Source organism: Tachypleus tridentatus, chromosome 3 (assembly GCF_004210375.1).
Source record: "Tachypleus tridentatus isolate NWPU-2018 chromosome 3, ASM421037v1, whole genome shotgun sequence".
NCBI classification, from domain to species: domain Eukaryota; kingdom Metazoa; phylum Arthropoda; class Merostomata; order Xiphosura; family Limulidae; genus Tachypleus; species Tachypleus tridentatus.
Genome location: NC_134827.1, coordinates 26,885,321 through 26,912,192, shown reverse-complemented (window position 1 = coordinate 26,912,192; position 26,872 = coordinate 26,885,321). Strand labels below are relative to the sequence as shown.

The following is a 26,872-nucleotide window of genomic DNA, read 5'->3' as shown; positions in this document are numbered from 1 at the left end:
ATAGTTCCTGGTGAGATAGCTAGATAATAAGATATAAAAAAGAAACTAACTAACCATCTACAGACACTGGTTTTAGAACTAGAAGTTTATACATCAATTCTATGTTTGTAATATTAACTACATTTTATTACTCAGCGAAACAATTTATTCTATTTTAATTTATAAAACTGTTTAAAACGATGGTATAAAGCTGTTGAATTCAGGCTTCAACAAAAGTTACATAGAAACTGTTTATTCACCTATAAAGTCCGATGATCACCGCAACAGCGCAAAGAAACCAAGGGAGGATGGATGGTAATGCAGGAAGATCCATAGTTAAACAACTTCCTAATAAAGAACATAAAGAGCACACTGATTGAAAACACGTCTTCTGTACAAATATATATATATATATATACTCACACGTGCTATACTAGGATTAAAAGTCAAGGACATTGCGCATCAGCATTGAGGTGATAAGGTTACACAGGGGTTGTTGAGCTCGTATATTATTGATCTGTACTGATTTAGTTGTTTGTTATTTCTAAGTTAACGATAACATATTTTTAGTTTTATTTAATAATTCAGAATGAAAAGAAACTAGAGGAGTGACTGATGAAAGAAATTATGAAGGACAATGATAATTATGTTATTATATATGTATATATACACACACCAATATATAAACTGAATGTTAGTTTCATTAATTTTCAAATTTGTATAAAGCTACACAGGATATTTGCGTTAATTATATGTAATATAAAAGCAACAGACAAGAAGGAAAACATTTAGTTGTCAACTTTTCAACTATTATTGTACATATGAATAGTGAGGCTAACCTTCACGTTACAACACCCCACTTTTGAAAGCGCAAATATGTTCGGTTATGGAAATTCGAGCCCTTGACATACAGGTTGCAAATCTATCGTCCTAAGCACCAAGTCAAGCCATGTCGCGAAATTTATTATTTCTTTAAAGACACTGTAAAAAGTACTTTTAATACAAAAACACACTGTGATAATAAATCACTGATACTAAAGGCTTCACGTCAATATTTACCTTTGTATCATGTCCCCATTCTTATACATTCTCGTGCCTAAGTGGTTACGATAACATTGATGTTACTTATCATGAAATCTACTCTCGTATTGCTGCATGTCTGATTATAGAAAAATAATATATGTTAATGGATGAAATTAAGAAACTGAACAACAATCGATACACTCATATGAAAAAAAAACATTTGTGAGAAATCCCTCCCTCAGTGGTACAATAGTATTTCAGTTAACTTACAACACTAGAAACCTGGTTTAGATACCCGTGGAGCGAAGAGCACAGACAACCAGTTGTGTAAAAAAACATACTCTTCCCGATACTCATAACAACAAACAAACTAAACCCTCATGTCATCACCAGTTTTAAATAATTTTGTTTACCTTCCCTTCATCTATTTACTTTATGTCAATCAAAAATAACAAAGGTCTTAAAACAGAAGTATCTCACATGTGACATTAATCAACTTTGTGATTGTTTGTTTGTTTGTTTTTGAATTTCGCAAAAAGCTACTCGAGGGCTACTTGAAACTGAAGTATGTGACCTTAGTCAACTTTGTGTGAACCACATAAATAACAACCCTTTGATTTTATCCATCCACCCGGTTTGTACTACATTTAGATTTTTATGTTGTTCAGTCATAAGCCCGTTTCTAGGAGAACCATTAGGATGGAAAGGTTGTCGTATTAGGACAGTTTGAGAATGGTAATCATAAATGTGTTAAAAATTATTTGGTTGTATTAATTAAAAAACATTGAAATAGTAATTCTCTCGTCATGGGTAGTTAAAATAATGAAAAATAGTAATAATCAAAAAAGTAATTTTCATTTGTTTCTCATTTTCAAGAATCATGAAATTAATTGTTTGGCTTCAACAAGTTCTGATGAACTGGAATTATGGGTAATCGTAATGGCACTATTATGACTACTAAATTATTGGAATGGTTGAAAGCTCTATTAATTGGGGATATTAATTTTAAATAATTTCTCTTTATTATTAAGTAATAATTTTAAATCATCGATTTTAGACGTCGATACTCATCAAGTACAAAAGACCACAGATGGTCTTGATATGACCTTAAAAATATGACATTTAGCACCACATGGATGGTCTTGATATGACCTTAAAAATATGATATTTAACACCACAAGGAAGGTCTTGATATGACCTTAAAAATATGATATTTAACACCATTACACATATGTACATAATAATAGTCTATACAAAAGTAAGCAACACTTTCTATGTTCACTTTATAACACAATAAGAATAATTCATAATGATTATGTTGAGTGGACAGTGCCCAGGTGCTTAAAACTACATTAAAGTGAACTCTATGTGATGTCTATACTGAACAACATTCTGACGGTCCACTCTAAATATTTTAAAAGTACCGGTTGTTGGGTTTTGTACATGAGTTTTGATGTTGTTACGTATTTGCCATGTTATATGTTTGATATACATGAACATTTTTGTTGTGGCTAACAGTTAATAACATATTTCATGTATGTTGGTCCATAACGAAATTTAAAACTGAATTTTATGCCTTATATTTCCTTGCACGTCTGGTCATTGTTAGTATTCATATAAAACCTAGAAATTGAAAAATGTAGTTATAAGTTGTTACAGTAATGTGACGAATGTTATTACATAAAAATTAATCACAAGATATAATTATCACACGATTACTTTGTATTGGTTTATGATTATTACATTTTATGTTCACTTTGTCATGACTTGTTTTTAACATGTAATTGTTTCCATATTCTCTGTTTACAGTTAAGATATAGATATATCTTCATAAAATTATTTGTATTTTATCATAGATTTTATATAACCTTTGTCTTTTGTTTTTGGTTACAATCCCGTTCCTTTAAGAACGTAACCAACCAACTTCTGGTTAATGTGAGAACATCCCACCTCAGTCAGGTTAGATCCATGTTTTATTTATATTTTGTTCTGTGTATATCATACTATAAAATGTTTAAATTCAGTCTATCTGATATTATTGATAGCTCTACTGCTCTCATGATCATTTCTTATTTTTATTTTTTAGCTACAGATCGCAAATTTGATCGACTGGGTTCAAATCAGACACCAATGTCAAAATAAGATTTCAAAGGCTGGTGTATAAAAGATTAATTGTCCAAAAGCATTAGAAATAAAGACTATTTGATTGCTGTAAATATTACATGTTTCTATATTGTTAATATTATATTCTAATCAGAGCACGCCACCTACTTAGAGATGGATATGACAGTAACCTGGTAATCAGAAGAGCTAATTAAACACTTTTAAAGTTTATAGTCCATAACTTTATCACTTTGGTACCATAACATTTAACGATATTTCGTTCAGATGATTTAGATTAGTCAAAAATACATTCACCGTAGGCTAAGAATGGAAAATAATCACTATACTAAAAGTATAGAGTAAAGGAAATAAAATTCGCTATGTTAAACGTTCAACCAATGGTATCAATAAAATGATAATAAAGACACAACTGTTTATACTGTATTTAATACAAAACAACCATCCGTTACCTTTAAAACTTATACAAAACAACCATCCGTTACCATAATTATTTCCGTTTAAAACTAATGTAATGTTTTATGAACAAACCGTTCTTGATCTTTCAACACCCCTCCCTAAAATGTTTTTAACCAATGAAATACCATAATTATTTCCGCTAAGGCACTACTTCAAACGTTGCTGTTTATGTATGAGTGTCAAGTGATAAACCATTACCAAAGTTTGACCAGAAGTTAATAACTTATAGAGATACAGAATAATAAACTAAAATTAAATATATAACTAAATCACACGATAAGTAACTTCAATACTACTTCACTAAAGACTGTTTGTTCATGTTTTGATTTTATTTGAGTCTTGAACAGTTTTACTGTGTAGTTTTGAAACTTTGTTTATAAATTCAATATTTTCTCGTGGTATGAATATCCAATTAACTAGTACAAAACATGGTTGGATAACTAATACTTTTAAAAGCTGGTTGAACACTCACAGTATCAACATTGTTTAAAATGACATTTAGTTTTAACGTTTAGAAAGAACATATCTGAGTCGCCAAGTGTTCGTTTTGTGTAGTTAGCTAAAAATGTAAACTGAATGAAAACTTTGTATATTCATGTCTAACTTCGACAGGTTTTTCTAGTAATTTTCAAAATTTCTTTATTACAAAAAGTAAACTAACAAACTACAATGGCACAGAATCTGTATTAATTATAAGTTTTATGTAAGATAATAAATCACAATAAGGAGAAACTTTTATTATCATCCAGGAAGAGTTTATTCAGAAAATTATCAAAACAATGTTTGTTACAAATACATAAACGTTAGTTTATCACTTGTTTACTATAAACATTACTATACTTTATCTTCTTAATTTATCATTTATAATAACATCCTTAATATAAATATATCATATAGTAATATACTGAATTACATAAAATATTAAGCCTAACCACACTGGCAACCAAAAGTAACAATCATTTATATTTAATAACAGAAGTAAGCTTGAAATGTCACTATTAGAAATATTTCTATTTTTTGTAACAAACATAACAAGAACCTCACTGTCAATCAACAGATAAGAGTCTGAATTATAAAACATGTTGTTCTTATTGGATGGTCAGGTGCTATTTTAATATGAATGTCCGTTTCTACGTTCAACCTTGAGAGTGACGTCAGAGACTTGGATTAATCCGACTGCTGGAACAAACTTCAAAGGAACCTGTAGGATACAAACACTAAATATGAAATACGTTTATAAAAGTAACTTGTAAAACAACTGATAAATAGTGGAGAGTGGTTACCATTCATCAGTTAATCAAGCATTATTTCAATATTGTTGTATGTATTATATACACGGTGTAGCTAAGAAACTCACATAATTTTATTTACCACATATACTAAAGAGTTACAGCGTATGAACATTTTATTTACTCAAAGCATATATTCTACAAAATAAAGATCTCAATTTACCACATACTTTTTTAGTGGATTTCCTGCGAATGATGGTTGTACGCAGACCCACAAAGAATAGAGATCAAAGTACTCTCTCACAGAGTACAGATCCATGTAATACCATAAAGCAAAGCTCCATATACAGTGTGTATTCAAGCTATCACATTAAAACTGCAGATCAAAGATGTCCTGTGCAGAGTATATTCCTAAATAGCCCCATACTGTGTATAAACCTAAATAGCCCAACATAGAGTACCGACACAAATAGTCCAATAGGGAGTACCGACGTTAGTAGGTCAATACAGAGAGTACAAGTCCAATAATTATATTCAGAGAGCAGATCTACGCAATCCCAGTACCAAAATGGATCTAAGTAGTCTCACGAAGAATACACCATTGAGTTGAGAAACAGAATTCGTTCATTCTACAAAGTTGAACGAATTTAGATGAAAGAACTTACAGATCCTAATACCATAAAAAGAGATCAGGAAACAGTCTGTAAGAATATATAAAGTCAGGTCTTGGGTCAATATCCGTAATGGTGATAATATTTAAAGTGAATTTAACATCGATGATGCCAATTCAGGTAAGATCACTTGTAGAAATTCGAGAACAACAATAACAAGTTAACACATAATAAATATAAGAATAATCAAGATTTGGTGTATCTAAAGGATTTTCTGGATTCTGACAATTTACTGTCAATCGGATTCCGGATGAACTACGCCTCACACAGAATACAGCTTTATTTGCTGCTAATCCTCGAAGTTATAGGATTATCAACTAGTGCTATGCAATTTTAAGTTATGAAACTAAGTTAAACTGTAAGTAATATAAGATTCGAAATGTTGTTATTTTCAGATAATATCTCGATATCTTTCTAAATAAACTATCAAACCCAAAGACTCAAAATAAAGCACAATGTGTAAAAATATTTATTTTTAAAAAACTTTTATGACCAAAGTAATAGTACATGAAATCGAATTTTAAATCTTTATAATAGACAAACAACTTTGTAAAAACAATAACAACTTTTAATCACTAAAGTAACAATGTTCTAAATTGATATAAAGCATCTGTAAAAAACTATAACAACTTTTAATTACAAAAATCACAATGTTCTAAATTGATATAAATCATCTGTAAAAAACAATAACAACTTTTAATCACTAAAGTAACAATGTTCTAAAGTGATATAAAGCATCTGTAAAAAACAATAACAACTTTTAATTACAAAAGTCACAATGTTCTAAATTGATATAAATCATCTGTAAAAAACAATAACAACTTTTAATCACTAAAGTAACAGTGTTCTTAAGCCACATGGCTTAACAAAATCAATGAAAATATTTTTTTTATTTACATATAGCTACTTTCTTAATTTCTCAATCTACAAAAATAAAGGATCGTTTTATGTAAAATAAAGAAAACTTATCTTTACCTCAGTTTCAGAACAAGGTAGAAAACGCAAATGACGTAGGATGTGGACCAAACATAATTTTATTTCCATTAGAGCGAATCGCATTCCTATACAGTTCCTGGGACCAGCCCCGAATGGCATGTAAGTGTATGGTACAATGTTGGATTTGTTCTCAGGAAGAAATCTGTATGTACAAGAAGTTTATTTCGACTCTCAAAATTTGAAATTTTCTAAAACAAAATAATAATAGTAATGGACAAATTACGAAATGAATTTCTTAAACATGTAATTGAAATGTTCAACCACTTATTTTCTTCACTCAATATTTATTCCACATTATTTTATAGAAGATACAATCAGCCTGGCCTAGTACCTCGATTGTAAAAAAAAAGTATTGAAATAAGCGTAAATTATTTTGTTCACAAGGTTAATGTAAAGACACAATCTGTAAATTTGTGTCCAGATGTCTAAAATGTGTACACTTCTGATCAAGGAAATAAGCACACGTGGTTGAAGATATGAAAATTATCTTTGCTTCTTAACACACATTAATAGTCAAGTTCAACCAGTATTTCCAACACATATAACTATATTACATTTTACTAGTGTATAACTTCATAGTGAAATAAATCTGTTTTAATAAAGTTAAGAAACAATAAACAAAACATCCATGTTTTCACTCTTTATATAATGTTCTGACTTATAACGTCAGTTATCAGAATGTTGTCTGTAATAAATTTTGGTCTTTATCTTAAGAGGTAACTCTTGTATTTAACCGATGTTTTAATTGTAACTGCAGTTCTGAGGTAAGCGATTTTTAACTAATTAAATACTTAGCAATTGAGCAATAGAACAACTAAATATAAAAGTAACGTCACACCATGTTATTAAATGACAATCACCTGTTACCTGTCTATGTCACATGAAGCCAACACTTACTTTTCGGAACCACTGCAAAAGAAATATTACCTGTCCTAAAAAACAACACTTGTCACTTGTCTGGAGCAAAATAAAATAGCTGTTGCCCATCCAGTTCGGATAAAACTAATTCATACTTGTCTGGACTACATAGAAAAACAGTTGTTGCACGTAAGTCCAGCTGTTATCTTTCTGTCTTAAATAAAATATGCCACTACCTGTCTGGATCAAATTTCTCCGGGTCTGGAAAGTTTTTAGGGTCATGGTGCATGGCGTATATTGGGAACCTCACTGGTGTGTCTTTAGGTATAGTCAGCCCTATATCATCAAACGTATAATCTTCCATAGCACGTCTTTCCCCACTGTAAAAATAATTAAATAAGCTCTATGTAACAGTTAAACAATAAGATCTAGTAAGTTACTTTATAACATTTAAGATGTTACCAATCAAATCACATTAAACATTGTGTATTTATTTTAATATTAACGTTTGTTAAAGTTAAATTTATGTTTAGAAATGCATTTAACTTATACTGTTAAATATGCATTGCGAAATTCCAGGCTATCACTAAAGTTATAGAATCAGGCTATTTGAAATTGTAAAATGTAACAGCATAACAGTGAATGGTCTCTAAAAGTTATATTTGATCTAATAAAATATGTTCAATGTATTTCTTGACTTTTTGTTTTAATTCATTCTAGGCAGATCTTCCCACATGAACATAATTTGAACCTAATGTTAAGCCAACATGTAAAATGAGGTCAGAATAATGAAAATATACAGATAAATTATTAAGACTTAATCGTGTTTTTTTGTATTTTGTATTTGTCACTCGGACTGATGTTACAGAAGGATATAATTTGTTAAACAAAATGAAACAATTAAACCTAATTTAAACCTAAAATCAAATGTATTTTAACTGGAAATGGTGTTTTTATAGGTTGAATTAAATAATTGTGTAGTAAAGTCCAGAAAATTAGAATGGAAACAAATATAAACGATATCTAACAGAAGGTATTTCTGTCAGTACTCACCGCAAATTAGTATTTGTTTATCTTTGGAACACCAGATGGAGTGAAACTTCTCTTTTTTATATTAATTCCTTTTTTCCAGTACTGAATTCCGTTAGTTTTTGTAAAGTTTGATAACATATTTTGAAAATAAAATAAAAATGTACCGTTACCTTTCAAATAACCTGATATTAGAATATTTGCTTTCAGCCGTCGAGTTGTCATAATGTGATGGTCAATACCACTATTCGGTGGTGAAAGAGTAGCTCAACAGTTGGTGGTGGGCGGTGTTGACTATTTGCCTTTCCTCTAGCCCAACACTGTTAAATTAGGGACGCCTAGCGCAGATACCCTTCTTGTAGCTTCGAGCGAATTTCAAAAACGAAACAAAACCTGGCAAAGATCAGTAACTGTACTACTTTTAAATATCGTTTGACAACTGATAGTTCATGAAATTTGAAAATGTTTAGATAAAAATATAGTAAAATGTGAGAATAGGAAACAGATAAACAATTGAAAGAGTGGTTTATTGAACGTAAAGTAATGAAATATCTAAGATAAATATTTAGTGTTTTTTCTGAAGGTAAGAGTAGACTATTTAATAACATGCAATAATCCATTTCTGCGAGTTCGTTTTTGTTGTGCAAGCACTGTTTACAACTGTCTCATGGTTATGTACAGGTCCTAACGTCTCGTGTTACATCAAATATTTATAAAATCTCTAATACGATATTAGCTGTTACTTACAGTGATGAAGGAGGGTAGATTCGAATACTTTCACATACAACTGCATCCAAGTATTTCATAGAGCTGACAGATTCGTAAGTGTCGTGTTCCTAGACCATACAAGTTTTACACTTTAATTCAGTTAAAATTCCTGTCTTTAACATACGACAACGTTTCTGCATTATATCCGTATATACACAGTCTGATTGGAGAAATAAATTATGCGTTAATTCTAAATTATGAAAGAAATTATATTCGACAGTTTCTAAAATATAAGGAACAAATTTCTCACTATACCACACTTGTATTAAACAAACTTTGAAATTTTATGACACTCTTACCATAATACCACTTTCAATCATCATAATTTAACAGGATTCACATTTCATAGTAAACTGAAGGAACTTGTTTTTAATGGTTTATGTAGTAATATTGTTCTCTCTTTTTTTTATACTTTTGTGATTCGATAAACTCTTTTTTTACTGGAATATTTTTCTTTTTATTAACTTGGTGTTTTATACACACAACATGTTATTACTGCTTTCATAATAAATTATAGGCTTACCTGTGAAGGTATGGTTTCATCAATTTCCTGATATAATTTATTTTGGCAATCCTGATTTAAAGCCAACAGATACACAATGTATGATAAAGCACTAGCCGTAGTTTCGTAACCACCCAAGAAGAATATAACGCATTGAGCAACAAGCTCGTCTTGGGTCAAATCTAGAATAGTAATTATATAATATAAATATTATTTGTTCATGTTCAATAACAAATTCAATAACGTAAAGATATATAAATCGAATTTCTTTCGAACTTTCTCTCACGCGTATAACGAATAAATTCAATCAATCAGTAAGAACTTAAATAAATTAGCTTGAGCTTGTACAGGTGGAAACAGGATTAGTTAACTAATGATGGTGTAGAATTTGTTATATAATATAAATACTTTTCTTAAAGGCTTATAATGCTAACATTCATGGTTTGATGAATCAATTGTGTAGCTTTATGTTTACCAACAAACTATTTGGTAAAAGAAAAGAGTCAGAAAGAGTGTACCTAAATAAAACCTAAACGTATTTCAATATTATCATTGGTTATCAGTATTATATTACAAACTTAAAAATATTTAAAAAGTATGAATGAACACTAATCAGTATGTTACGAATCAACCAAAATTAAAGTTTAACAGTATTTATATTCCTGTCGTTAACATTACTGTTTATGGTTCCAAACTATATTCACCTGACGTAAAATTAACTTCGTGGTTTAAATGCTCGAAGACCATCATGCACGAATTGTCACAATTCCAACCAAAATCTTAAAAATTATTTTACTTCTTTTAACCTGCTTAGCTACTTAGTGATAACGATTTCACACTTTCTGTAAATTATTACAATCGTCAGTTAGATCGTACAAATAACATTTGTCAAAATGTGTTTGACAACTCGTGAAAACAAAACTCAAACTATTACATTTGATCTTCTACGTCATGTCTGACCATATTTTTAAATTTTCTCACATTTATTTTGTAACTTGTTGTTGAAGAATTTAAAATTTTCTTCTTCGTATCCGTAATTGTTGACATTTTTAATGTCCTCTTTGGAGTTCTGCAGTTTGTTGTCCATGGTCTCTAGTAGCAACTGAAGGAAGTCTATTCGCTTTGTCTGAAACCATCGAAAACCTTTTGTTATTGAAGAAAAAGTGGGGAAATTATTAACTAATGTTGAGTAAATGTCATTGTTATCATTTTTATTTTAAGACACATAATAATACTCCCAAACACCCCTGCAAAATAGAGATTAAATATTAATTACCTCAGGACTGTGTTTACGTTGGTCAATTATCTTGAGAGTCAACTTCTTGAAAAACTCCATACCCGATGGGTCGATCATGGAGATTTTGAACAGTTTCATGATGCTAGGGAAGGCAACTAAAAGAAGAAAGGTAATTCATTAGAACGTTATTGTGTAACTTAGACAATATATTATTTTCATACATTTCAAAATATACATGAGCTTTTTATAAAAGTTTTGCTTAACAATTAAAAACACAGCTATAATATTTTGAGTATTACTTGGCTACGCTTATGAATGTTATATGGAAGGGAGTGTTGGACATTTTAAGAAACTGTAAATCTCCTGGAACGCGATGAGATGTGTTGTTTAATTTTCAATCCAGTAAATGTTAAATATCAGTGGAAGACCAGAAAAAGGGCACCTAATCATTACAACCAATCGCCAACTCTTGGGTTACTTGTTTTGTTTGTTTTGAATTTCTCGCGAAACTACTCGAGGGCTATCTGTCTGCGTTACCCGTCTTTAATTTAGCAGTGTAAGACTAGAGGCAAGGCAGGTAGGCATCACCACCCACCGCCTACCCTTGGGTCACTCTTTTACCAACGAATAGTGAGATTGACCGTCACGTTATAACGCCCCACGGCTGTAAGGGCGAGGATGGTTTGGTACGACCGGAATTCGAACCCGCCACTCTTAGATTACGAGTCGAACGACCTAACAAGCTCAGCCATGCCAAGCCCTTGGGTTACTCTTTAACCAGTGAATTGTGGGATTGATCGTTCACATTATAATGGCCCCAAATCCAATACATCACTGCATTCTTACATGTTATCCGTGCCACTGAAGTGATTCTGATTCAGAAAGAGATCCTGTTTGAAAGCTGGGCATAACGCTATGTTAATTCTTATTCAAACTATACCAACTGGCTACTCACGTGCAAGTAAAAATCGCCATCTGTTAGCAGAACTAAAAGCTTCTTTGGCAGTTTTAGTAAAAGCATTGTCAGGGTTTCTGAGAGCATTTGTTTTAGTTCCAAAAGCGCACCTGGCAATCACATCCATGGTGAATGCTCCAAAATAACTGAATGGAAGAGAAAACACAAAAAACTTTAATTATTTGTGAATTTGAACTTTTTCAAGGCAAATAAATTAAAATGGTAATAAAAGATATAGAAAGCTATTAAAGGTGTTTTACCCCAAAATTACATATAACTGTTGTTATGATCCAAATATTTCTTAATACTCATTAATGTCTTTTATTTTTCTTATATTTGAACTTTTGTTTCAAAGAACTGATCAAACCAACTGAGTAAAATCACTCATTTGCAATTTAAAATACGAGAACTGGTAGAAAACCCGGGATTCAACCTAAAAATTAAATACTATTTCAACTATGATTTACTTTCATCATTACCTAGTGAGTCTGTAGACTCGTGCTTGAGATATTGTAAGGCCTGTATGACCTTTTGAAAGAATTCTTCTTCTCTGTTGTTCGGTCCGTGATTACACTTCACGGGTTAGATCATTAATAATCTGAAATCTTTGGCATTTCAGACAGATTTGTAGGTTACCGAAAAAAAATTGTCACTTGAAGTTACAGCAAGTGAGTAAAAGAATAGTGTACGATATGGGGCATTGTATTCATAAGATTGCTCTTTGTGGTATCAAAGAGAACAATGTTCTGACGGAACAGCACATTCTCCTCTTGAAAACAACATTGTCCTAATGGAACATTACACCTATTTATCAGCAATCGTCTTCTATTATTTTATTTCTCTTAATAGTTGTTGATTTACCATATACAATAATCTACTATGAAAGATTTAGACATCTCCAAATAATCAACTACTAAAACGTTTGACATCCCAAAGAATTGATGACTTTACTTTCCTTGCAGAGAAGGTATATGAACTTGAGAGATTCCATTGCAAACTTTGAATTTTTCTATCTTGATTAAAGTATTGAACCCACGTTCAATCCACAGTTATAACACTAACGACAAAATAATGAAACGTTTTGAATAGAAATTAGTTTGACAGAACTCGGGTCCATCTTCGCTCTGACGATAACATTTCTGTAACCAAACCGGTACTAAACTTACTCATACCAGAAATGTCACTCAGAATGATCGGTCCAGGACTTTTCCAAATATTCACTTTCTCTGCTAATTTCTAAATGAAAATTCTTCTATCGTCAGCCACAGTTAATGGATTGATGTCTTTTTATAATCAGTCATAGATCATCAAGTTATTTGGGTCGTGTGTGTGTATAAACATATATAGTTTCAAACAATGTAATTTCAAGATCTATGGGGTTCTGTCTTAAACCTACTCATAATTATTGGGAAAAACGAGACATCTATTGTTCAACATTGCACAGCACTTGTGACTTCTGTAAATAAATCACTAAAACATTTCGATAAACATAAACTCTCTCAAAGGTGTTCTTCATTGTTTCCACTGTTATGGGAAACATTGTGAGGAAAATATAATGTTCAAAATCTTAAGGTTGTAAATAAATAATATTTATCTAAATGGTCAGTGTATTCTACAGTTTTGTTGCCATAGGTACCTATTCTAAATGTAGTTTAGCTTACGTACGTTCCTTAAACATTAAACCTAACCAAAGTACAAACAATCATTGTTTAATTAGAATAACAACTGAAAAATATTTGTTATTCCATATATTCATTTCAAGCTTTTCAAGTTGTTCATGTGTTAGTCGTTCCATAGTGTTGAACTGGTAGACTAGAGACAAAAGCAGCTAGCTTTTAATACTGCAGAAAAACCCGAATCATATGGTAAGATTCCACAGACACATTTTAAAAGATACCTGAGAGAATGTGACAACGTTTTAAAACAATATAAAAGAAGGTGGCTAACCAACCCCACCCCAGTAAGTCACCCACTACATTGATCTTTGTACCCACAGTCAGGTTTTGTTTCAATTTTGTAAATAATAATAATAATAACAAAACATAATATATCAGTACAGTAAAGTCAATAGTCGATGTAAAAGAATTACATACTATTAATTAAACACAAACTTAACGTTTAGATAGCTATTAATTGGGAACAAAAGAGGTGATTGTTTTCCTTATTTGTGAAGTATTAAGCACTGCATGTTACTTATGATTCTCAAACATGTATTAAAGAGAACATGCCAAACATTAACAGTGATTTGATGGCAGTTAGTGTTATGACAAACTAGAATAGCTTATAGGTGGTTGTGAGGTTTTTTTAGTTTTAAGATACCAAAATATCACTTCTGAAATGTGTGTCACAATTTAGGAGTTACGGTGTTTATACAGTTAACATGGAGACGAGTTAGTATAGATTATATAGTAGTATTTGGATGTACATTAAGATGTTTAAACGTTGATCAACCATGTCACATCTTTAAACAAATGTCAAATGAGATGTATTCTACTACATTCGGTGCATACAAGTCTAAAAGAATTATGAGCGAAATGTATTCTTATAGTTCAAGGTTACTTTCTTGTCATATATTTAATATTATGTGCAGGGTATCAAAACTAAAATTCTAGAATCCTTTGCCTGATTACTTTCAGCTGAGCCACTAGATTAGATCGGGTATTTAGAATTTACAAAACAGTAACATACCTTGTTCGTAATGGAAATGAAAAATAAACAATAGGGATCAACTTGGGAAACCAAAACCATAGAGAAAAATACAAGTCGTATCATAGATGAGAATAAATGAATACATGGGTAAGTAGCAGATGTTCACACGTCCCAGAAAACTTTATGCGATATAATAAATAAAGATTTTCGTTTGAGAAAGTGACATAAGTCACAAGTAGAAAAGTTCCATTCACGTCACATCCATTCAACAGTTGCGTGCCTTGAAGAGATAGAGAAAAAACTGGTATTCAAGCTATTTTGCAGGAACAATCCGTTTAAGTTTCTGGACTAAACATCTATACATTTGAGAGCGATCTGAATCTCTAAATGTGTACTTAAAACTGTCTTCCTACATAGATTATGCAAACCAATAAGAGGGGGATGGTGAGCTTAGGACATTAGAGCCTTTCTACTGAACGTATTAATGTGGAAACTTGTCTGCAAGGTTGCTATCGAGCGGTGTGGTTATTAGATAAAGCATTACAAAACCTGGTGACACGGATTGTATGGTGAATTTCGAAAACTCTTTTCATATAATGTATACAATCATTTGTATTTTTAAATGTATTCAAAACGGGTTTAAGTTTATTGTACAAAGCTGCACATTTTAACAATTATAACCCATGAAGATGAAGTAGAACCAATACAATATCTTCAGTAGATAGTTATCTCCAACATCTTACCCTTTACAGTCAATAGATTTTCCATTTTCTGCAGCCTTTAGAAAGTTTTCAGTTAATGTGTCAGCACACTCAAGCAGTAAACTTTGCATCTATAAAGAATCAAGTACAGTAAACCAAACAACTATATTTACGGTAATACATTTCTAATACTATTTATATCAAGTATAAACAACATCAAAGTTGTTTAACATTATTATAAGTTTAATAATTATCTTTCTTTGCCATTGTTACCTTCTAAGTTTCAAACAATAATAATACAACCTTATAACTTATCTTATAACTTAACCGGAATAATTTTATCATGGTGAAGTGGTAAAAGCTTTAAAAGGGAAACATTGACTGTTGTAAGTGACAAATCAATATTTGATTTACACTATCATTACCAGTAACTACAATAGTTGTCACCCATATATACCAGAGTTTTAGTATTTACATCTTTCTAATTACATTTAACATACTTCACTCAAAACCACAAAGACAACATGCGCTAGCTGTCTTAATACTGAACTGATATACTAGTACCTGGACACACAGCTTTTACATACAGCTCTTGTGCCATTCTTATAAAAAAAATAAATCTTTGTGATCATCTTTATAGCCGAGAATCAACGTTTTCTCAACGTTAAAACAAAACAAAAAAAGGTAAAATGTCATAAGAACAAGTAATATAAATTTACAATAAACAAATAATTATTTGTATTAAAATTCAAGTCCATTATATTTCTTTGCCTTACCTTTCTGGTCACTGCAAGTATTTATTTTGCGAGTTCTTCTAACAATTACAAAATGTCTTACTAGGTGGCGCTATAATTTAATAGTCCTTTTTTGTCAGTTGACAGAACACCAGTCTTGAGTGTGGGGAATTGGGATATAATTCATTGCTGGGAAATATATAATGAAATAAATAGCGACTCTTTGTATTGGGCAGATGCCAAACATTTTTCCTGAGAGAAAGTTAGAGAAATGATGATGTTGTAATATGAAAGTTGTGCATAACAAATATGTTGGTTTACATAAAACAAGGATTGTTTGTTGACAAACACATACACACTCACTGGATCATCTGTTTTGTTCAAACTTTACAGATCGATCCTCTAACTCAATTCTGAAATAATATTTTCCCTATTTTACCAGAAATGTAAGACTAGAGGGATGACAGATAGTCGTCATAACACACCGCCAACGTCTGGGCTACACTTTTAGAAACGAATAGTGGGATTGACTGGAACACAGTAACGCCCTCATGACTGATAGGGCAAACATGTTTGAGGTGACAGGGATTCGAACTTGTGAACCTCAGATGACGAGTGTATTGCCTCAACCACGTCACCATGTTGGGCCCATACAGAAAAAAAAATCCTTTCTCAACGAACAAACAAAGGTGAAATTATCAGCAAGTGTCTAGTTCAGCGTGATCTACCTCTTCCGTCTTTCGTTCCGACCGGAAGACTTGTGAAACAACGTCCTTTTCATGGGTGCTACTTTTGTAAAATATTTCTCCAAGACTTCCTCTAAAAGAGTCATGCTGTACTAGACAGTTACTACCAATTTCATCTTTGTATATTCTTTATGAAAACTGGAGTTAAAATCAGTTATAAAATAAAACCCTTTAATGGTATGATGTTATACCTAAAACACTGTCAGCTATGTTGCTTAGTATCAAAAGGGGCAAAATGCCTCTGTACTGGTGTCTAAGCAGGCGAGCAGGTTCTTTAGTAAGCAATAGCTGCGTTATAAGAATGGCAGTCAATTCCTTTACGTAGTTGATAGGTGCATCTAAATGGCTGTCTATTCTCTGGTGGATAGTTACAAAATAGGGACGGTGGTAGGTAGTCTAAACAGTTTTGCCATAAATATAAGATACCATACCTTACGCATTTTCCCCGAAGTGAAAGCAGGTGTAATGATGGTTCGGACTCGCTTCCAGGAATCACCTTTTAAAGCGAAAAGCATGTTGTCTGCTATCGAGTGTCCAAAGTGAAAGTCCTAGTCCAAAAACAACACTGTGTATAGACAACATTGATATGGGTGTATAAAGGTAGTGAGAGCACTTGAAAGTCCGAAGGTTATTAATATACATCATTTAAGTTCTGCATTTTATGATAGTAGTTACTACATCTGCGAGTTAGCAAAGACAAACAAAGTGTGAAAGGAAATTAAATTTATATAAGTACGCCGCCTACAGGATACTTTTACACTTAATAAATGTATAACAATTTTAATAAAAAAAAAACAATTTAGAAAATAACTTCTAAGTGAAAAGCAGAAAAATCATAGAAAAATAATGAATAATTTGTATTGAAAGAAATATTATAACTTTCATGTTATTATTATAAACATGATTTGTTGTTTTGTAAGACGAATTGTTTGATTTAACCTTTTTTCTACTTTAGTCAAGAACAGAAATTTGATGTTTTTAATGTAAATAAAATTGTTCAGCGAATGTATCACTATAATATAATATTGTTATTAAAATATGTATGGAATCATGTGTATGTTTATACAAGACTGAAATAAAACTATGTGACTTACTCTGTGATCTGTAAAAATGTGGAAATCTTTCACTAACATGGTCTTCAGTAAATGTGGTTCTGCAAGAGATAGAACTGGTTGTGTTCCCTCATAGAACCTGAAATGAAAAGTAAGATAATTCTATTAAATAATAGTAATGGATGATTATTAACCCTAAGACGGATTAAGATTGCATTTACAGGGTACTCACAGAAACATTTTGTTTGTTTGGTGTCATAATGATGTCCAGCAAATAAATGTAAAATTATCCACAGGAAATATTATGTAGAGATGAAATAGAACTCTGACAGCCAAAGAAATAAAAAGGTGAAACAAACCAACCAAGACTCAAGAAACGAAACGAAATTTCTTGTTCCCTTTGTATAATGTTTAAGATTCACTTCTCAGTAGTCTGTCGTCAAGAATAATCATTAACGTAATATTAATACTGCTTTACACAATTATTATTATTTTTAAAAACTCCATTTAATGACATAATGTATAATAAGTCTTATTTCTGGGTGCACTAACTAGTTAGTTAATTAAATATGATGTCATGTGATAACATCTTTGGATACACAAGTCAGTATAATTATTATGTTGTTTAGAAATTCTAGTTAGTGCTTGCAGTAAAGACAGTTGTTTGGAACATTGTGTTATTGTAATTTATTGGTTGTCTACAAATGTAAATTTCACATGTAAAGACAGAAAAGCTCCAATATTACACGTTGGAGTATCTTATGTTAAAATCATTTCGATACGCGATTAAACAAATCAAGTTACAACAGCCGGAAGTTGAAATGAAATCGAACATATCAGTATTTTTAATTGGTTTTGTTCTGTTAACAAACTTTGGTCTTTTTTTGGAAAGGATTTTATTTGATTTGGGTTGTTTGGAATTTATCAGAAAGCTACATGAGGGTTATGTAAATGAGCCCAGTTAAACTGATTCACGAAAACATTTTGCTTGCAAATATATTTGTATACAAAAATATATTTATATTGCCAAGTTTTGATAAATCAATTTCGTCAAGGACAAAGCTTTACAAGTGACAATGTTTTCACTCGTGTATGCTCTGTGGTAGACCTATAGACAATTTTATCTTATCATATCGAAGGTTAAGTTTCAAATCATAATATTGGTGAGATTTGTCGTAAGCTTATACACCTAGAGAGATAAGCCCTGAGTGATAAGGCCACATTTTTTTGTATTCAGAGTGTCAGTCAGCAGATCATCAACTGCTCGAAAAAATCATATTGTATTTCTTTTATCTCGTTTTTTGTTGATGTGTGAATGGAAAATATCAGTTCTTTCATTTTTTAGGTGATATTTTTAAGTTTCATTCAATAAAGCAATTTTTTTCTTGGTAAAATAAAGAACTTAGGCTATTGCTTCTTGTAATTTGAAATAAAGACGACTAATTTTGACCATTCGGGCGTTTAGATCATTGTATAGAGACCAGGCAGAACAAAAAAGATATTTTAAGCTGTTGTTATTTATTTCTATTTTTTATTGTTGTTTGGTGTAAAGCTATACAAGAGGCTATTTGTGCTATGCTCACCCCAGTTATCAAAACCCGTCTTTTTATGTTGAAAGCTCTCAAATCTACAGCTGAGTAACCGGTGGGGTACATTAAAATATATAAATCTACAATGAAAATACAATTATAACAAATAATGCATTAGGTATTGTTATTCCAGGATTTAAGAAATATTTTCAATATTAAAATATTCCATCCTTTGTTGTTGTTTTTTTTTTTTTTTAACAACTTTAATAAAAAATCACAACTCGCCATATTCCTGAAAATATAAATACAAAATAAACTTCATAAAGTAATGACTGAGTTTCAGTTTTGAATGTTATGGATACAAATCATAACCGTCCTTTTACTAAGGTGAGAGACAAGAGTTCCAGTTCATCTTAAGTTTGGTTATTACCTCAGACAGACTATTATTTTTCTGTATATTTATACTGATATGTGATCAGTAAGTGACAGTAATTGTTTACATAATATATGTAAATTGGTATACGATTACAGTATCCGTATATTAACTAAATAATGATTTTCAACAACAACCAAACAAGTACCAAACGAATTGACTTCTGGGTGAAAGTTTGTTTGAAAACGTTGCGAAACGTTGTTCTTTCAACAAGAGCGACTTCTGTAGATTAGTTAACCAGGACTTTCTTATCAAGTGTAACTACAAACTAATCCCTTGCTGCCCATTCCAACCTTGTCTGTTCACCATGTCCTGTAAAAAAGTTATAGGCTTACATTTTTGTGTTTCGTTTTAGGGGGTATACATGGATATCGATTATAATGCAAAAGACAACTTCGAACAAATACAGTTCATGACACTATTATAAAATCTCGGAAATAATGAGACCCAGGAAATCCAGTTACTCAGGGTTTTCTTGTTAAGTTCATTTCATCAAGAAAAAAGTTGTAATTTAGTATACGATTACAGTACGCCGTGTATCAACTGAGTAGTGATTTTCAAAAATATATTTAGTCCTTGACTGATCAGCAAACAATAATTGAACAAACAAAAACCAATATTTATTGTTATTTTTTGTTGGTGGTTCCCCAGTGATACAATGGAATGTCTGCGGACTTAAAACGCTACAAACCGGATACAGATAACCCTGGTGGGTGGAGCATAGATATCTCTTTTGTTACTTTGTGCGTAAAAACAAACAGATAAATGTTTTATTAGAACCTCCGGTCAGAATTTCACGGATCTGTGTTTGAAAAGCACTGCTTCAAACAATGTTATAAAATGGTGCAACACCTGGCGTGTAGTTGTAACACTGCATAAATCACAAACAACTGTATTTCACAAATCGAAGAAATAATAAACAAAAGTTATTCTCAAACTTAACGCCCTTAAATTTTGAGGATAAATTTTAGCAAAAAATTAAATTTAAATTGTCTCTCTTCTAAAATGCTTAAAATAAATATGACAAAGATTAAACTATACTATTCCATATGATAACATGATAATGTGTAACAGTTAAAAACGCCTATATAACTTATTTTAGCATCAACAACTCAGAAACGTCAGGACAGCCTATTGACTCACATCTAACACTACCAACACACATCTCTATAAGGCTAGAGAACTCCAATCACATAACCTTTATGATTTGTTTGTTTCTTTTGAATTTCGGGTAAAGCTATTCGAAGGCTATCTACTCTAGCCGTCCCTAATTTAGCAGTGTAAGACTAGATGGAAGGCAGCTAGTCATCACCACCTACCGCCAACTCTTGGGCTACTCTTTTACCAACGAATAGGGGGATTGACCGTCACATAATAACGACTCTACGGCTGAAAGGGCAAGCATGTTTGGTGCAACGGGGATTCGAACTCGTGACCCTCAGATTACGAGTCGAATACCTCAACACGCTTGGCCATGCCGGGCTCCCTAACCTTTATGAACATTTCTTTTTCAGATCCCAGGCCAAGAAGACTGCGACCATGCAACGAATAACAACATGCATATATTTTACCACAGACATTTATGTTTTCCAATGTTGTTGTTACTTTCGTTTTATTTCTCAGTGCCATCGTTAAATTTAGATTTTGTCATGAAGCTTGTCTTTATGTTATACTATAATATCATGGTAATAAATATATCATCTCGTTTTATTGCAATTTGGAGCATTTTTTGGAAAGGGCGGGTCTACTGGCTTCCTAACAGATGGTAGAGAATGCCTACGTTGTAATGAACCAGAATAAAAAGAAAAATTAACAAACCACGAAGGTTGGTGAAGCCAGCCAGCTGATATATAAACACCCGTGGGGCAGCTCTACTGGACATATGTCATGGACAAACTAAAATGGTACAAGCTAATAATGAAGATGAAGAGATTGACAAAACAAAACATTTTTTTATCATGTTCCAACGTTTTGAAATGCATTTATTTCATCTGTAGCGAAATCCGTAAATAGTGTTACACAGATATTGTATTACCTGAAACTATAGTATAATTAATGACTCGTTAAATTTGTTATTACGTTAAGGGGTAAACTGAAACTTGTAGATATGATACCAAACAGTTCAGCTTTAAGTGTGCATAAATTTGTTCCACATGTAAAGACCTATGTAAGACGAGAAAAGTCTTTAGCGACGATCGAACGATGACTAACTTAAAGTTCAAGGTCTGAAGGTCCTGTAATGATGACAGAGGGATCGTTTATTGAAATATTATGATCCATCATTCCAGCATGTGAACGAAGCGATTTGTTTTCCCGATCACGAGTTCTTTGCCAGTGATGCGAAACGTCGTTCTTTCAACATGAGCGACTTCTGTAGATCAGTTAACGAGGACTTTCTACTCAAGTGGTACTCTAAACTAGGCACTTACTGCTCATTTCAACTTTATCTGTCCAACATAAAGGTTGGGCCTAAATCATCCATAAAAATAATTAACAGTTTATGTTTGTTTGTTTGTTTTATGGTGGTATCCATGGATTTTAATTCTAATGTAAGAAAGACCTTCGAATAAATACTTTTTGCTGAAGCGTTTATAAAATCTTGGAAACCCAGAAAACTGACCTCTGACCTCTAGAAGTAATGATAGCGGAATATAAGTGAGTAGTTTATTTTTTTGATGTATACAACGTTAAATTTAATTTGTTTTACATAAAAGCCAATGTTGTTTTAAAAACATTTTATGAACGTTGTCGAAGTCTCAGTGTTATTCCTTATTTTATCAACTATTAGAATAAGTAGCTGTGGTACCCATATCAACGACGGAAGTTATGTACAGTTATGATCAATGAAAAGATTACTTAAGACATGAAAAGCTTATATATACATAATAAAAAAAAGCCAAAAACGCCCATGAAAACAACAAAACACAAAATATGAAACCGTAAATTTCCATGTATCTCCCTGTGGATCAATCAAACCTTTTTGCAAAATTTGGTGAAGATCCATCAAAAGGGGCGAAGTAGTGGTACAAAATCACATAAAAACATATAAAGGAAAAATTTCAAAATTGTGTGTATTTTTCCAAGAACATAACGAGCCTCCATGCCAACTTTGCTGAAGAGCTATGAACACCATTCGAAATATTTACATGGACGTACAACAGACGTTGTAAATATTATATTTATTTATTCACCGCTCGTGCATTAGATCCTAAGGCGATGTATTTATGATGTCATATATGCATCTTAAGAATGGAGAGAAATAAAGTTATTTCTGATGGGAAACGGAGGCGAATAGGGAAAATAGTGACCCCTACAGCAAATCTACAGGCATATAGAATAAAAATTTCCGGAAACTGGGGGATTGCATATCGCGTAATAATTTTTTTTTCCAGTATCATATAAGCAGGAGTTCTGTTATAATATAATAAGTGATATGAAAACTTACCCGTGTAGTCGTCCATATTTCATATAATTCTCTTGTTCCACAATATGAAGAGGCTAAAAAATGAAACAATGATCTACTAGAAGTATTCAGCGTTCTCAAAAATAAAAATTTTTCATAAATCTAAATGAAAAGTGATTTGCTTAAAACTAGTACATTCTGTTTTATATTATACAAATAACTTTAGCTTCTTAATAGAATTATTATTGATTCACAAAATAAAAACTGGAAATTTGAGAATTCAAATTTATTGTGTCAGTGTTATTACAATGTAAATAACTTTATGACAAACTTATAGTGTAGTGATTGCCAGATTCTTCCAACAGACAGACCCCGTCAATTTCCTCACATTATTGGAGGACCACCTTCCATTAAAATTAGTTTTTATGATGTGTGTATTTTACTTCCTCTACAGTTTGTGTCTATTTGTAAGAAATGAACAATGAAAATAAATATAAATTTGGGAAATTAAACATTAAAATTTACTATAACTTGAATGCGTGTATGTTTCTAAAAGCAAATCTACATCGGGCTATCTGTAGAGCCAACCGAGGGAAATCCAACCTCTGATTTTAACATCGTAAATCCGTAGACTTACCGTTGTACTAGCGAGAAGGTTAATGTGAAGGAAGATACTGTTATGTTGAAACCATCTTATGAATGTCTGTTTCAAATAAGATCCGGCTCCAACTTTATTTTATTTATATATTTCCACTTTATTTGGTCAGTCCAAACAGAAATCAACTGGCAACGGTGACAAGCACACAACAAATTTACATGATGAAATTAATATTAATTAAAATTATTAATTTGTGATTTACGTATTTCACTATATTAGTTTGATAGTGTTTCAGTATTTATTGTATTCTATCAGTAATTAGTAATTTCATTAATTTATGAATGCAGTCCACAGTTTAGAAACCTCTGCTTCAGTTCAGATATGCACGTATTCACGTAAATATTTTACCATACATTTTATAATTCACACTAAACTACACAAAATTATTTTCCTGAATTCATTCATAACTTTTATGTCGGAGACTAAAAGTAAAACAGCTATTCAGCATCGATAACTGAAAGCCTACCCTTGTTAGAGTAAATAGTTGGGTTTGACAGTTGCTCTTATAACGTGCCCAAAGTAATTAGTAACTTGTGTTTTTTTAATGGGAGAATTTATAAATAAATATTATTTAAAACAAATTGACACAACTATTCTTCTCCCAATATCATAACGAGATAACATAACAGTGATGTTAAATACTTAAAATTAACATTCAATTTTCTATAATCTACCTATTTTATAGTTTATTGATTCTTTGACCTACATTTCCCGTGAACCGACATGAGGGCTATCTGCGCTAGCCGTCCATAATTTAGCAGTGTAATGCTAGAGGGAAGGCAGCTGGTCATCATCACCGACCTCCAACTCTTCGGCTACTCTTTTACCAACTAATAGTGGGATTGACCGTAACAATATAACGCCCTCACAGCTGAAAGAGCTAGCATGTTTGGTACGGCGGGGATTCGAACCCGTGATCCTCAGAGATGGCGGTGGGTGGTGATGACTAGCTGCCTTCCCTCTAGCCTTACACTGCTAATTAGGTACGACTTGTGCAGCTAGCCATCGTGTAGCTTTACCATAAATAGAAACAAGCAATCAAAACGATTTTGTCCTTCTTATAGTAAAATATATTTTCTTGTTGTTATATGTCAGTTTATTGTGAAATATAGGATAATAGATTAAGACAAAAAAACTGAACTTCAGTTGTTATATAAACACAAACTTTAGTTCCGTCAAAAATCCACTAATTCTAACGAGAGAAATAACATTTACAACAAAGAATATAGTTCTTGTAATTCCTACCGAACCAGTACGTTACATCTACTCCATTAATAATCTCCTTTAAAACGTCACAGTTTATTTTCAAACATGAGAAGCCTACGATAGAAATTGTCTAAATGTCTTTAACATAAAGCTTAATTTGTTTTTTTTTTATCGATCTCTATCCTATAAAAGGAATTTTAAGTGTTCGTTACCATTCTAAACACTGTAGTACAAAAGAACCAAAAACAATAAATCCGATTCCATATTTGGCTTCAGTGACATTAAAATCCCACTCTTAGGACTCATCTTTTGTGCCTCCATTAGGTTTCCCCGAAATATAAATAAAATAACCCATGGCCACTCCTTGTTGTCTTGCGTGTTTTAGTGCAAGAACGTTAATCAATATAGCAGTGCAGAGTTATGTAACGGTTTGTATACTTGATAAGTTACTAAACATTTACAGATAAAACTAATACTAGGGTGCTAGTTAATTTGGATTTTCATACACCTATTGTTGCCTCTCAATGGCATGTAGCGATAAAATACTGGTTTCAGTTTTAAACTGGAAACATCAACGTTTTAATTACTTACGGACAAATTTAAAAATAAACCTTAACAAAAATACATTTAACAAGTTGCCATTTTTGAACAAGGTTTTAGTCCTTGCAAGAGACTCTCATTGTACAACTTTACAACAAATAAACCAAATACAATTTGTTGTCACATGTTTCTACTTAACATTTTGTACCCTTTCCATAAATTCTGCAAAGGAAATTTTGTTTTAACCGTAGGAATTCCTTTTGATTCCAAAAAAGCCATAGTTCCTGGTGAGATAGCTAGATAATAAGATATAATGGCCCGGCGTGCGACTCGTAATCTGAGGGTCGCGGGTTCGCATCCCCGTCGCGCCAAACATGATCGCCTTTTCAGACGTGGGGGCGTTATAATGTGATGATCAATCCCTCTATTCGTTGGTAAAAAAAGAGTAGCCCAAGAGTGGGTGGTGATGACTAGCTGCCTTCCCTCTAGTCCTACACTGCTAAATTAGGGACGGATAGCCAGGGACAGATAACCCTCGTGTAGCTTTGGGCGAAATTCAAAAAAAACAAACAAACTGTTCTTTATCGATTTTTCGATGGTTGTCCAAAAAGTTTGTGGTTCGATGTAAAAGAAACAAGTAAATTGAGTTTTGTTCTGATAAATATTAACCGTGAAACTTCTTGTGAGTGAATATAAATTCACTAAGGAAATTCACAAAGACGTTGAGACAGGATTATGAAATGTCGATACAACATATTCAACAAAGAAGCGTGGTGAACAAACATTAAAGTATTGTTGGTACAAGTCTGTAGACTCACTAGGAGGTTACGTTGAAAAATAAATCATTGTTGAACTGGTATCTTTTTGTAGGTCACGTTTTCTTTCGAACAGTCCTCGAATATTAAATTCCAAACGTGTGATCTCACTCAGTTGTTTTATTCAGTTCTTTAAAACAAAAGCTCAAATAGAACAACACCAACAGACATTACTCAATATGACGTAATATACGGATCTCACGGGCAGCAAAAGGTAATTTCATAGGTAAAAACAGCTTTAATAGCTTATTATATTCTTTGTATAACAATATAAATTTATTTGCCTTAAAAAAGTTGACATTCACAAACAGCTAAAGTTTCTTTGTGTTTTCTTATTTATCCAGTTATTTTGGAGCATTCATCTTTGCGACTGCTTTTAGAACTAAAACAAACGCTGTAAGAAACTCGGACAGTGATTTTAAATTTTAAGTGGCTGAAAATTATACGAACGGTTAATATGAAGTAACAAAATGACAGTTTATTTATTCAACATGACAGTCATGTGTAAAGAAAGGGAAGTACAGAAGAATTTATTATAGGAGATGGTGAATGATCTGTGTATGTGGTAATTGTGATTAG

At 31.9% G+C, this 26,872-nt stretch overlaps 1 protein-coding gene and 1 long non-coding RNA gene across 4 annotated transcripts; both read right to left on the bottom strand.

The window, feature by feature from the left end:
* Position 1: 1 nt before the first annotated feature.
* On the bottom strand, positions 2–1,048 carry LOC143246038 (uncharacterized). Its single transcript, XR_013025734.1, has 3 exons — positions 819–1,048; positions 240–327; positions 2–19 (listed from the first exon to the last, which is right to left on the bottom strand). It is a non-coding gene; the product is annotated as an uncharacterized LOC143246038 (long non-coding RNA).
* Positions 1,049–4,315: 3,267 nt separating this feature from the next.
* On the bottom strand, positions 4,316–23,165 carry LOC143246579 (cytochrome P450 3A8-like). 3 transcript variants are annotated; one of them, XM_076493529.1, is made up of 12 exons: positions 23,117–23,165; positions 17,752–17,848; positions 17,089–17,205; positions 15,220–15,308; positions 11,828–11,973; positions 10,912–11,027; positions 10,617–10,761; positions 9,657–9,817; positions 9,113–9,201; positions 7,573–7,716; positions 6,458–6,620; positions 4,316–4,783 (listed from the first exon to the last, which is right to left on the bottom strand). In XM_076493529.1, the coding sequence occupies exons 1-12, from the start codon at positions 23,137–23,139 to the stop codon at positions 4,694–4,696; spliced, it is 1,380 nt and encodes a 459-aa protein (XP_076349644.1). In that variant the 5' UTR covers positions 23,140–23,165; the 3' UTR covers positions 4,316–4,693. The 3 variants fall into 3 exon arrangements, with proteins under 3 accessions (XP_076349644.1, XP_076349645.1, XP_076349646.1); XM_076493530.1 differs by lacking the exon at positions 23,117–23,165 and adding an exon at positions 17,942–17,964; XM_076493531.1 differs by lacking the exon at positions 23,117–23,165 and having other exon boundaries at positions 17,089–17,222; positions 17,752–17,831.
* Between the last annotated feature and the right edge of the window lie 3,707 nt (positions 23,166–26,872).

What these genes read in the sequence shown, in the direction of transcription:
- LOC143246579 (XM_076493529.1), bottom strand. Translation starts at nt 23,139, where the DNA reads ATGAAATATGGACGACTACACGG. An exon ending in AACGTAAACACAGTCCTGAG is followed by an intron (nt 10,762 to 10,911) that starts GTAATTAATATT and finishes CGATGGTTTCAG; the next exon opens with ACAAAGCGAATAGACTTCCT. An exon ending in TACCTTGTTCTGAAACTGAG is followed by an intron (nt 4,784 to 6,457) that starts GTAAAGATAAGT and finishes TGTATCCTACAG; the next exon opens with GTTCCTTTGAAGTTTGTTCC.